This window comes from Zosterops lateralis, assembly GCF_965231275.1.
Source record: "Zosterops lateralis genome assembly, chromosome: 4".
Taxonomy (NCBI): domain Eukaryota; kingdom Metazoa; phylum Chordata; class Aves; order Passeriformes; family Zosteropidae; genus Zosterops; species Zosterops lateralis.
Window position 1 is genome coordinate 60,236,820 of NC_139765.1, and position 13,769 is coordinate 60,250,588.

Genomic DNA, 13,769 nt, shown 5'->3' on the forward strand with positions numbered 1-13,769 from the left:
GCCAATTCCAGCTTCCAAACGCCAAGTGGCGTGAGCGCAGCAGGAATCTCTCCCTGTTGACCTCGCTCTAGGAGAATTCATTATTTCTGGTGTTGTTTTTAACATACATTATGTAAGGTGCAAGGAGAAGATTCATGAAAGCACGTGAATATTTTTCAGAAACTTCAGTGTTGCTGGGATGTTCAAAGAACCCACCAGACCCTGCAGATGGTATCTCAGATTTTAATTTTAATAATTTTTTATTTTCAAGACTACTTTACACAATCCACATTATAAAGTCATTAGCACAGAGTCTGAAACCTATATAATCCTTGGGACTCGTGGATTTGCAGAATGCTGCTGGTAGTCAGGAGAAAGACTTATAATAAAAATACAAGAATCATAATTTCCATTAATATTTTTCTGAAGTAAATTGCTCATATGTGTATTTCTGTATCATTGATCACATTAAAAAAATCTGCTAAACATGTTATGTCTCTATACTCTGCTAATGACAGATTAAGCACTTCTAACAAGTGCAACTGGTGTATTCAATGAAGATTTAAATATAATCCCATTGTACACCTGAGCTCCATTTCAACTTCTCTTCCTGTCCTGGAATATAATTAGGATGGAGCCTTGGGGACACACTCACTCCTAACCAACATCTCAATGACCTTGCTGGGGCCAAAGCAGATGTCAAGTCACAACTGAATCTGAGGCACTGACTCTAAGAATAGATTGAAATTTCCACTGTTAGATGCAGTCATAATGTGAATGAAACTACCAAGAAAATATGACAGATCTCAAAGACAAAGCAGCCCTTAAAATAATTTTCAAAACATAATCTTAAGGCTAACAGGAGACAATGATGATAATTGAGACATAGACAGAAAATTTAATAATTTTCTTTTTCTGCATGCTGTGCTTGAGCTTTTGAAGAAGGTTAGTGATTAGTGACTAATTTACATTTCCTGGTTTATAACCCTTAAAAACCAGTAAGGGTCAGTGAATTTATGCACTGGGAGACTCAGGAAATTGTGGTTCATCCTCCTGCTCCAGCAGTGGCACCTGTGCTAAAGCTCCAACTCTCCAGGCCTTGGAAATGCCACTGCAAAACGGGACAGCCATGCTCTGTCTGGGACGTGCGGATGTCTCCTTGTGTCCACTTCCTCACCTGAAAAGCAGCTCCTCTCCCTGCTGAGACTGAACTGCCTCAAACCACATCTCTGCATTGTTTCTCCTTGTGTCAGGGCTTGCCACAAAACAAGGTCAGTGGTGGTTTCCAGGGTGGGGAGTGGAGGTTTCCAGAGGGACACAAAATCCAGGCGATAATCAGCAGCATGATCATGCAGCCATTTATAAGATGCTGGTGCCCACAGCTTGCTCCTTAGGAAAAGAGGAGATTGAACAGCTACTCTTGATCTCCCAGGAGTCAAGCTGGCCCAGAAGACACAAGGCGGCCCAGCAGAGCCCAGGCAGCCCAACCATGGGCTCCATAGGCAAGGAAAGCAATGAAAAGTCTGGGAATTTGCTCAGCACTGTGGTGTTTCAGGTGTCTGAAACAAACACAATAGCACATTGTAAACTGCTGATAAAAATCACCAGTCTAAGTTTAGTGCAGGACTAAACTACTTTTCTCTGTCTGCGGATCTCTTGTGGATCTTTTCCTGCAAATGGAGGCTGCTTCAAGAGTGCCATTTCCCTTGAAGTTGTGATTACATTTATTTCCCCATGCTAGAGTCAAATTTAGCAGTAGATCTACTTATTTTTTAAAACCAGGAACTTACCAAAATCCTCAGCTTTTTCTTCATAGAACAAACCAGGAATGAATAAAGTACTCTTCGAAAGTGGCCATGTTCTATTCATATTTTACAATTACAATAATTGCAATTCTAATAATATAGACTATTAAAATTAACATATCTGACGTAGTAAAGAGTTATTAATATGGAACTAAAACAATTCCTCTGAGTAGAACTTTGAATATGATTTCTAACTGAGATTCAGTAGTCTTTAAGAAACTGGATAAAAATATTTACATGTATTTTGGGCTAAGCTGCTTATTCATGAATAATAATCAAATGAATAGAACATATCCATTTATTTCAGATCTATAAAATACAAATCTAAAAATATAATTTTACAGACAATATTCACCATTTAGTTTATATTTTAGTATGATCTAAAGCCTATCTTGCCCAGAATAATAATGTAACAGAATAACAAAATAGTAACATTTTAACTTTAGAGATTTCCTTAACTGGAGTCTACCATTCACATCAAAAGTACTTGTGCACAGTAACCAACTAAACATCTACATTTCAAGAATAGATTGGCTACATCTCATAACTGAGACACCAATTACAGTACATTTATTAAAAATCCTTCAAGAATGCACTCAGTAGTAACAGTAGTTAAAATCATAACAGTTCTGTGAAATGATCAAAGCAAATGATAACAGAATTTTTAAATTCAGTTAATCATTTATATGTAATGTAAAGCCCATGTAACACTACAAATGAAGGAAGAAATTACATGGGCACAAGTGCAAAAAAGCAATATTGTAAGCCATGTTCTCTCTTTGGTAAAAATCAATTAGCAAGAAGTATACCATAATAATTCAAGTCAAAGAACAATTCAGATTGTATGTTTTTTTCCTTTCCTATCATAGGTAGACTTGATTTGCAGGCAATCTACAGTAGAGAGTTAAAATTCTACTTAATACTGCCCATTTTTTCCTCTTTTAAGTTTAAATATTGAAATTAAAGATAAGGGGTATTTTTTCTTTCATAAATAGCTGTTCAGTAGTATTGTTTCTTCAGGAATTTAAAAATAAATAGCAAAATATACACAACTTCAAAGATTACATTTAATTCCTTCTAGGTGTATCCTGAAAATATATCACCAAGGAATAAATAACTTTGGGTTTCTCAGATATTTGGTAAAATGTCAATTACTCTCGCATAAGGAGTTTTCTCTGAGGGATAAGGAAGTACCATTGCTATTTTTACAAAGCCTTTTCTATACAGGTGGAATTTCAATAACTTTACACTAAGAATATAATCTGTAATATAATACGGATGTTCCCCACTAAAAAGTACAATAAAAAATCTTTGAAAATTAAACCTTCAGAATTTCACGTTCAAATCTGAGGAACTTAGAGGTCACTATGACTTAGAGGTCACTTGACTCTTAGGAGTCAAGATTGGTTGTCTGCATCAGGAGGTTACAGTGACAGGTAAGGCAATTTCTTCCAATGGCAGAGCCAAAGCTCTTTTCTACTGACAACATATTAAAAATCCAGAAAGGACATAATGTTGAGGACAAAAGAGAAGGATGTGGATGAAGAACACTCATGTGTAAACCATCCTGAGACAGATATGGATTGTCCACAGAGATTTCACTGTAACCATAGATTTTATATAAATTCTTCTGGTTTTGAAGGACTTGACCCCCATGAACAATTAAGGTAAGGTTATAGGGGGTTTGTAGGTTATCACCTTACTCAATCTCCTCCTTATATTTATCTGAAATTATTGCTAAAGAAAGCAAAAAAAAATCCAAGCCACATCAGCAAAGCAACTAGTTAAAAGAATCCAGAAACCTGAAGTGTCATTAGAAATTAAAAAAAGAAAATCTTGTCTGCAGGAAGATCTTCTGGAGGGGCAGAGTAAAGTCCTTGCTTTTTTACAAGATCCATTTGAGCTGCCAGAAGAGTAAAGGCAACTTTGACTGCTCATTTATTCAGAATTCATAAATAACATGTAGGTTCACTAACCTTCTATTCACACCCACAGTTAATTTACATAAAATATTAAGCAGAATGCTTTTCTACTCCTTGTTTGATTCCAAGCACAAGATGCAAAAACCAGTTAAACTGCACTGTCCAGCCCTTATCTCTGCAAACCTCTATCTGATCAAGAAAATGCTTTTTGGCATCTTCTTCACTTTTCCCTACTGTCAGTGCATCCCTGATATATTCAATATCTTCTTTGCTGGTTAATTGGGGCATTCCAGTCATCAGCATCATGGAGAACAGGATGATCAGCAGGTTTGTGTGGTGTCGGAGAGCTAAATAAGCCTTCACACATACGTCCTGTGAGAGAGAAGAGTTTTTGGTTAATGGAGGGGATGAATTGAGAGGGATGGTGTAGGAATTTCACAGGACTCTCATTAACCAATGCCGTTCAATCACTCGAGTATGTCAGAGACCGGATGCACAAAAGAGCAGTTCAACTGAGTCAAAACATGACACGAATTTCTGCACCTGCTGCCCAGTGTAACCTCATTCACCACAGCTTGGGGCAACAAGAACTGTTTGGGTGAACAACTGCAGCTCTTGATACTATTAATACTAACAGTATTAATGCTATTAATACTAGAACTACTAATAATTACTAAAGCACAAAATCCTAGCCTCACCAGAATTTCAGAAGAATTTTGCTACCATATAACCTCTTTTTGTGGCATTAAAAGAGACAGCAATAATTCACTGTCTTCCTTTCCTGTTGGAATGTTCCCATTTAAAGACTGTGGCTGGCAATTGATACTGAACAAAGCAGCACCTCCAGGGCTTTGCTCTTCATTTTCCACAGATGTCTATTAACTTCGCAGTGGTGACGGATTATTTAACAGGGAAGATTTTCAGCCTTGGTGTTCTAAGGAATTTTGCTAGCTGACAGCTCTAGTCTTCAGGCACTCTGCCTTGCTGGAGGATTTCTATCACTGTGCACTGTCATTCTGGATTCCATACGCATTCTTTTTTATAGCCTTTTCATTTCCACGTATAAATAATCTGTGCTTAGGAGAATGACATTTCTGCAGTTTGGAAAAACATGCAATGCTTTAAAAATAATATTTCCTGCTAAGCAACTAATATATAAACTGAAATGATTATTTCCTACATTAAATTTATAACTCATTTATTAGCAGAAATAAGAACAATGCAACAAAGACATAAATCATCAATCAACCAGAAATTAGGTCTGCAATGCAGTAATGTAAAAAAATGAAGAATATTTCCAAGAAGGTTGTTGTTATTCAAACCACAGCTGAAGCAATGCTAATTTTTACCCAATTAAATATTCAATTTAACCTTTCAACAATTGTATGTTAAGTTTTCGAATAATCCTTGGGAAGTCCAAATATTTTAATGTAAACTTCCAACAAATCCCAGTCCTCAGTCCTCTAGAACACAGGGCATTTTCTACAAGATACATGGGGGTTTTTTTCCTCTGAAACAAGAAGTGTACAAATAATCTTAACATCTATCACTGTTTACATCAGGAACACCAGGATGCCCAACTAGACAGGTTAGGAAAATACTAAGGAAGGAAGATGATATATTGAAGATCTGTCTGTACAATTTCTTTTTTTAGTATTGCCTGGGAACTTAAATCTTTTACTCTGTTCCCAAATAAATTCTGTCCTGAAATAAGATCATTGTTATAAACTCCAATGTTAGTTTAGTTCTAGCACAGCAAAAGATTAAATGCAATGGTCAAAGCACAATTTACAATAGAAAACACCATCGCCTTATCACAGGGAGTAGTTTCTCTCCTTTATAGCAGGAGAAAAAAATAAAAAAAGAAATTTTACTTATGTATTATCAACTTCAAACAGAGAAATCTTGTCACAAGAGTTAATCTGTGTTTTGTTACCCTTGAAAGAGATGAAAGGTCTTTATAGTTATATCAAAGAAGGTTTTACATTTCTGTATGGATGATGTATCTCACAGCTTTCAGTGTCTGAAACAGAAAAATAATTATGCAGTCAAGAAAAACCTGGTATCACTGCATCTCAAAGGCAGTCCTTCCAGGAATTCAAAAGATTTAGAAAATGTGCATCTGCCTGTTACAGTTATTTATTCAGATGGGAACTGAATGTGGTTTTGCATTAGTATCTTTCAAGAAAAGGAATTTTTTTACACTTTTGAGAGAGGTAGCAAGAACCAAAAATAACCCAGACGACCGGTATGTGTCAAGAATATGTACATGTTTACTGTGAGATTAAGGAGAAAGCTGCTAGAAGCCATAGGCAAAATCAGAGGAGCTGAGGAGCAACCAAAATCCCTTTGCCTCATAGGAGAAAAAAAACCCAATCATTTTGAAAGCTTGAAACTGTCCTAATTATTATTATCCTAACATTCAGGCATTTTTATAATATGAAGTGTCCAAGTTCTAGGCCATCCCTTCCCTGTACAGTATACTGCAAATAAGTATTTCTCAGTGATGAATTGTGCACCCTTCTATTTTCTGTCACCTTTGTTTGACAATCAAATACATGAGATTTTGTAAAGAAATGGTACAGAAGAATTAGATTAGCACTGAAAATACAGATCTCTGTAATATCAAGTCAGCAGAGTAATGAAAACATAATGAATTGAGTAAATTAAATCTAATGAATAAAAATGAGTTCATAATTTAATGCACAAACTATCAAAGACAAATTGACAGTTTCAGGCAAATTAATAATCAGTAGGTGGACAAAGCTTAAAAAGGACCATGAAGATTTTAGATGAGGCTTACTCAAAGGTTTCTACACGTAAGAAGTGAGATAGTTGAGTGTGCAAAGAAGTAAGAAAATTGATGGGTTTCAGCCAAAGGCTGGAAAGGAAATGCCACCACACATGAAAATTACAGCAAGAAAAATCTGGACAGTACTAGAACAGCTGAAAAAATCATAGATGGAACAGAAAAATACTAGTCTTCTCAGGTTAAATTATGCTTAAATACATGTTTGTGATGAGGAAAAAGCCCATCAAATATTGCTTCCTCCTAAGCATTTCTGTGATGTCATTAATAACCTCTGGTCTCTAATTTTCATAGAACCATCATAGCAAATGCAAACAAAAAGGGAAACAAAATTAGATGAAGAACTAATAGAAAGGAAGCTCATTGCTAGTTCAGAAAAGTTGCCAGGCCACTGACAGCCTCAGAAGTGCACTAACAATGAACTATACTCTTCTGCAGTGAACTTTGGTCAAAGTTATTTGTCATTTTAACCTTCTCCAGCATCTGCAATATGAGCTCTGGCTAACACATCTGCATGCGCTATGTCCAGTGAATAACAAAGAAATAAAATTTTATAGAAGTAGGTTATTAAGTTATTAAAAACACCAAAGACTCTAAAAAACAAAGGAGTCTTCTGAAGTACAAACTGTTTTAATGTAGTCAAGTACAAAATAATGAGAGATGCTCTTAAAAATTAATGAAGGATAAATGCTGAGACTTTTCCATTTATACATGAATGAGTCAGCAGGCAGACTGAATGAATCCTTCAATATCAGGAAATACGATGAAACAAGCCAACTGAAATGTGAAACTACAATTTTGCGTTTTTTTCAAACTCTGGCCACGTAATTAAAACACATTTTTCACAGCAAAATAAGTGATGCAAATCTCACTCTGTGTTACTTTAAAGAAGTACTTTAACTTTCTTTTTATAGTCTTTGAGGCAGAAAAGACTTCCAATGTACTACTGCAATAGTGGTATATAAACAGTAGCTATTGCAGAAGAACTATATATGAACTTGTATTTTTTGGTCAGTTTATTGTTGTCTGTGCCTAAATCAGATCACTTAAAATGCCCAGATCTCATATCACCATCACAGCTCACAACAGCAAAAGCACATTAATTACCTTTTATCTGGCTAAGGACACAAGTGGAAATTACCTTGGTGCTATCACAGCATTCCTAAACTGTCTGCATTAGTGGGATGGTAGCAGTACTTAGAAATTAGTACCAGAGTAACAAAGTCTATTTAGTCAAACCCAGGACTCCATGATGGTGGCATTATGTATTGAAGAGAGCCTATGACCAAACTTACTTCCAACTGATTTTGGTATATGGGCTGCTGAAGTAAAGGTCAGATAGTCTCTAAAGAGCTGCATGATCCATATACATGAAAACAACTTGACCTCATTGCAGACACCTTTCAATTCTCCATTAGCACACTTTCAAACTTTTAACTATTTTCTGCTTCCAGAACAGAGGTCTTTTTTGAAATGGCATGCCCCAGACTGGTGTTTCCATCCCACACCGGAACAGGACTTAGAGCTGCAGCAACAGCATCATTGCTGTACACAGCACAGCTCACAGGCTTCCCTGAGAGCAGGGGCTCAGCATTCCCTTCCCATGGCAAACCCCATTTTAACATCTTTTGATCTACAAGTCCCCTTCAAAACACCTCCACTGTGATAAATGCAGTCCTGGCAAAAACGAAGATTCAAAGATGGCACATGGTTCTTAAATTATTTTCAGAAGTCACTGCCTTCAACCAAAGATCATTGGTTCTTCTTTGCATGGGTCCCCTCCACACATGCCCTCTGCCTTTTGATTGTCTCTGGTGGACAATGTGATTTGTCCTAACTAAGAATACCAGAGGGAGGGAATTGCAAGAGGATCCAAGTGGATCCCAATCCCTGGCAGGGAGGCCTGCAGGATGTGTGCAGCCTGAAGATGGGGAACACTTATTTTTGGATGAGTGGGTAAAAGCACTGAGATGCAGCCACAGATGGAGATAAAATGCTGAAGTAACTACATTGAGGACCCACCTGGTGTTATCACCTTAGGATAATTCCCATTTCCCATCACAGAAAATCACAAGGAAGATGGAGTGTGTGTGTGTGTGTGTGTGTGAGACACAGATTTGTGTATATGTTCCAAGGGACATAGTCACCATCCACCAGGAAGAACCTTAATTAGGTACTCAGGTTACAAAACCAGACTCCACTGGGACTAGTTCACCCACAAGAACATGAAAGTTAGGCTTTGGCTTTGACTCACTCTACAGAAGAATTTTGCTTTTGATATTATAAGCTTTCTAAATCAGACACTTTACTCAAAGTCTCTAAAGATGACCACAGGAATAACAACATCTCAGACATACATGAACTTCTGACCAACCACACTCTCAATCATTTCATTAAACATAGGAACTGCATACTGAACTCCTTCTTTAACCAAGTCCTGCACTAGCTGAAATAATCACAACAGGTTTGAAAGTGCTCAATTTCAAATAGAAGCAACTGAACATATTTTTAACACCATTTGTTTCTTTCAGAGTTAAATCTATCCATTCACTTCACAAACCAGCATCTGAGATAGCTTTGGGTCACTACAGATCTTTACTCAGATGCAGCAGTTCAAGCCCCAGAACTCAAAGGCAGAATAAGGAGGGACAAGGCCAGACAACAAATGCCTCATACCTGCTCATACTCCACTGAGGCTCTGCTAAGAGCCATGAGTTTCTTCTAATTGCACAAACACTGAAGCCCTCTGCAAAGTATTTTCAAATCAAGACAAGAAACAAAGAAAGAACTGCTTATCTGGTCTACTGCTAATGAGCTTTTCAATGTGCCTTTGTGAATGTTTGAATTCTACTTCCCATAATTGTACAGATAATTTTTTCTCTTAGTTGGGCCTAAAATATCCCGGAATTGTGTTATGATTCAGTACATTTTATTAAGGTAATACCCAGGAGCCTAGATCTTTGAAAAAAAAGGCACTAATGTTCATTTCAGATCTGGGGTAAAAAAACATTGCTTAATTGATTTGCCGCTAGATACCCATTCTTTTACCTGAAATTTATGGAAATGGAGACTTGTCTTCTTTCCGGAAGTTCCCATGACATACAGAAAATCTGGAGTCAGCACAAAAGGAACTCTCTCCTTATTAATTCCAAGGAAGCTTTTATAATTCCCAAGAATATGGCCAAAATCAATATGGAAAAGGTTACCTTCATAAGAGAAGAAGTCACATTTAGACAAATACAATAAACTATTATGAACATTTACATGTATTCACAGTACTTCCAACCCTTTTTTTTTTTTTTTTGTATATATGATCACTCTTAAGTTCAGCAGAAAAGACTATTTTCTTTCTTTTTCTGGGAAATACACGATTCTGTCTTCTTAGCAAAATTACTTATTGTTTATCTTTGGCGGTTGTTAGAAGTCTGGCAGAACTGCTGCTTTATCTAAACATACATTCACAGCTTTTCAAAAATCAACCAAGGAAAGCTTGTGCCTCATACCCGTAACAATCAGAGCATCACTACACGGAAAAGGTTTGAGGATTATGTTTCAAATATCCATGGGATCCTGGCACTATCCATCTCCTTGGCAAGTGTCATTGACTAGAACACACTTTCTCCTCACAGACCTTCATTAGCGATTTCTAAACCGCTCTGTGTGCTCAAAGTCTGCATTGTCACACTTTGGATAGCTTTGAGAGAGTATGGGGCATCACTTCCCACAAAAGTGATGAAAACCTCTCCTTTTAAGGGTTACTACACCTCCAGGACTGGAGTTTGCTGCTACTCTCCACATTACTTTATCACTCTCACTGGCAGTCAGGATATGGATTTGGATACAAGGGTACGGTTACTTAAAAACACAGATTTGTAGTAGTGGCATATTTATAAAAAAAGATAAAACATTGAATTACATAAGATGATACTTAACAGTGATCTGTAGGTGGAACATCCTTAGAAGTTCCCGAATATAAGCCAGCTTTCAAGCTCCCCCAGCCTACCAAATCTGATTCTCTGCAGACCTCTCTGACTGAGATCCTTATGGCTCCTGAGGCTCAAGACAGATCCTGTTAAACACTCTGAGGCAAACCTACTCATTACCACAACAGAACAACACTTTTCCCTTTCCCTGTCAACTGACCTGTGCCTCATGTTCTGCCACTGGGAATTAACACCACATTATATTATATATAACTTTGAAATTAAAGCATTTCTTTGTCATTTTTTCCCTCAAGGGCTTCTGCTGAAGTTTTTTACTGTAGTCTTCAATTAGCTAATTTCTGCCTTCATGGTACTTCTCTCTAGCCTTCAACTGATAAAACTTTAATATAATCAATATTAAATATCCAGCCTTCTAACTATTTTCCATCTCTTATCAGAGACTAATTATGAAGTGAGAGGATCATGAAATTAAAAGTAAATTCCTTAGACTAAATATAACTCCTCCATATGTACTGATTGTTCTGGGGTTCTTTGCATAGCTAAGTAAAATTAAGGATGAAACAATGTGCAGCTACGGAAGTAACTTTATAGTACAAAAAACCTGTGAGTTTTTTCTGTTTCTTCAGGTTAGAGTTTCTAACTATCCCACAGATTTTAGTAGAAAAACAAATACACTCCATGTACACATTTATTCCTAATTTTTTTTATAACAGTACACAAAGCAATTACATTTCTCAGAAGCAAAAACAGCTGCCAGCAACATCCAAATTCTGGCAGAATTCAGTTCCACTGAACACTGTCAGAACCACATCCACACACCAGATAGATAAACAGCTGCCTGCTTTATAACGTTTTTTTGGTGTTCAGACCTTAGATGTAGACAGTAAAGAAAAATTTGGTTTACCTTTATAATGACTTAGTTTGTATCAAACTGCTCCTTGGAAAATAATGGCATTATTAATGATACATATCTCCAGTCTGTATGGAGGCCAACAGGGATGAAAATACATTTCAGCATTACAGGAAAACTTGACCTTGTAAAGCCCCACTGACAGAACTTGTTTGTGTCTATTCATTTATTGTTAAATGCATTATTTATTAAAATGAAACGTAAATCTAGTGAAGTATAGACAGTCTGCACGTCTATGAAATTCTCAAAAAAATAACCCACCTGTTTCTGTAATCATGATGTTGTCATTGTGCCTGTCTCCTATTCCAAGTACAAAGGTTGCCACACAGTATCCAGCACAAGAATAAACAAATCTTTCCACAGCTGCCTGAAACTAAAAATAAATCTTAGAGATGTTAAATGCTTCAATACTAGGAACTAAATGCAATAATTCTCAAAGTTATGTACCTTTCTGTTGAAATGTATCTATCAACAGTTAGGCACATTGTCTTATAAAATACACCACTGCACAGCAGAAATCAAGATCACAGCCCTGTACTCTCTGTGCTGGCTCTATCCCTCAGCATAGAAAAGCAGCATAGAGCAGCTCACACATTCTGAGGAAAAAAATGTGGCAGAAAGCCATAGTAGGTCAGTGGATGTACACAAGAAAAGGAGTTGTGAGCACCCAAACCTGCACCTAAATCCCCAAAAACCCACACTGCCTTTCAGTGTTCTTAGATGTCCTCTCAACCTGCTCCTCATATATCACTTCTAACTTTCATTGATAAAGGAGTGATTTCAGAAGCATTTTGTCTCTCAGGAGTTTGGTTGCCAGCTGGATGCTAAAGGCTCATTCACCAAGTGCAGGGAAAATGAATGGATTTTTCAAATTCCCACAAGTAACAAACACAAACATATGGCTCTATGCTCCAAAATTAGCAGAGTGCAATTAAAAATCCTATCTAAAAATTCAAAGAACTCACCTTCTCTTCAATCATGCATCTTTCCTTGAGCCATTGATTTAGAATTTCATCCTTAAATGCACCAGTGTTCCCAACTGTACTCTGTTGAATTTTGGCAATTGTTGTGGCATCTTTCACAATTTCGATCATTCCTAAAGAAAATAAGGAAAAGGTTAGAAGAAGTTATTAAATTTTTATCAAAGCATATTAAAAATATTCAAAACTAAATTTTAAACTCTGTTTAAAAATCAACTGCAGATCTTCATATTTCTGTGAGCAAAAATTTGTTTGACAAGGAGCAATGATTCCTGTTCATTCCCAGCTGAAACCAGCCAGAGTCCATGAAGAGTCTGGCATCAAAACTCCTCCTCTTTTAAAACTGATGTATCACATGATGAGTGGGGATCCTCTGCATAAGGCTCTTCGGAGAAGAGAAAATATTCCTGTCCTGATCCCAATTCACATTTTCCCCAGCTTTGCAAACACAAGGAGCTGAAGAAAAGCTTTCATTTTGCCGCAGTGAAGGAATGCAGGTGTTGCCAGGGCCGTGGCAGAGGAACAGAAGTGGTCCTCCTGCACTAAATCAAATTTAAGCTTAAGAGTGCATATACACAGAAAGCTCAGAAGTGCCCGTGCACAGTGAGGTACAGCAGTGGGATTGCTGGTGGAAAGCTCTGCCTGTCAGGGCCATGGATCTGTCCCTAAACTGAACAGACCCTTGCCAAAGCAAACTGGCACATCACAGCAATATGGTGCAGAAACAGGGCCTTGTCCTGTTTGTGCTAGCATGGCATGTGACAGGGGGGAAGCTAGAGGGAAATGCAGAAACAGAGGCTGCAACACAACTCTGCCCAGTAACCAAGACTAGCATATGCAGTCCAGACTGGGCATGCCTGTATGGGAGAAAGTCAGATTTTAATAGAATTTATTGGGTAATCTGAAATATTTTATTTTCTTTTTCTGGTTCAAGTTCAACAGTTCAACAGTCTTCTAGCTTCAGGTCCAGTTCAGAGATAAGCAAGCAAACAAAAATACCCCTTTCTCTCCAAAGCAGTTTCTGATTTGGTTTCAATTTGACTCTGTCTGAAACAGAAAAAATTATTTCTATCCACTATTCAACCCTTTTGCAATTACTGAATTACGTGCAAATTTTTATTTAACAGAGTAACAACACAGCAATCTCTTCCTGCCCTCTCTGCATGGCTGAATACCCCCTGAAGGTATTTTCTTCTGTCTTTACAGTGGCCTGGATATGTTTGCCATAAAACTATTGTGGAAATATGACCTTCAGAACCCATCACCAAGACAACCAAATTAACAACCTTTGCGTTTTGGTCTGTGCTTGTCAAGCTGCTGGTTTTCTCCTGGGCGTGAGCTCCAGCTCCCATTCCAGCTGTTGAAAACTCTTTCCCTGCCTGTGCTCACAAATCTCCCTCTACCGGCCAACAGCTCCTTG

At 37.3% G+C, this 13,769-nt stretch overlaps 1 protein-coding gene across 3 annotated transcripts in view; it reads right to left on the reverse strand.

The window, feature by feature from the left end:
- Window positions 1-256: 256 nt before the first annotated feature.
- The window catches only part of PIK3CG (phosphatidylinositol-4,5-bisphosphate 3-kinase catalytic subunit gamma), a 34,313-nt gene continuing 20,800 nt past the window's right edge, over window positions 257-13,769 (reverse strand). For all 3 annotated transcript variants that reach the window (XM_083860266.1, XM_083860264.1, XM_083860265.1), the window contains 4 exons: window positions 12,335-12,465; window positions 11,631-11,742; window positions 9,564-9,721; window positions 257-4,078 (listed from right to left, as the gene is read on the reverse strand). In XM_083860266.1, coding sequence (XP_083716392.1) covers window positions 3,797-4,078; window positions 9,564-9,721; window positions 11,631-11,742; window positions 12,335-12,465 — 683 coding nt within the window. In that variant the 3' untranslated portion in view covers window positions 257-3,796. The remainder of the gene's footprint in view (window positions 4,079-9,563; window positions 9,722-11,630; window positions 11,743-12,334; window positions 12,466-13,769) is intronic.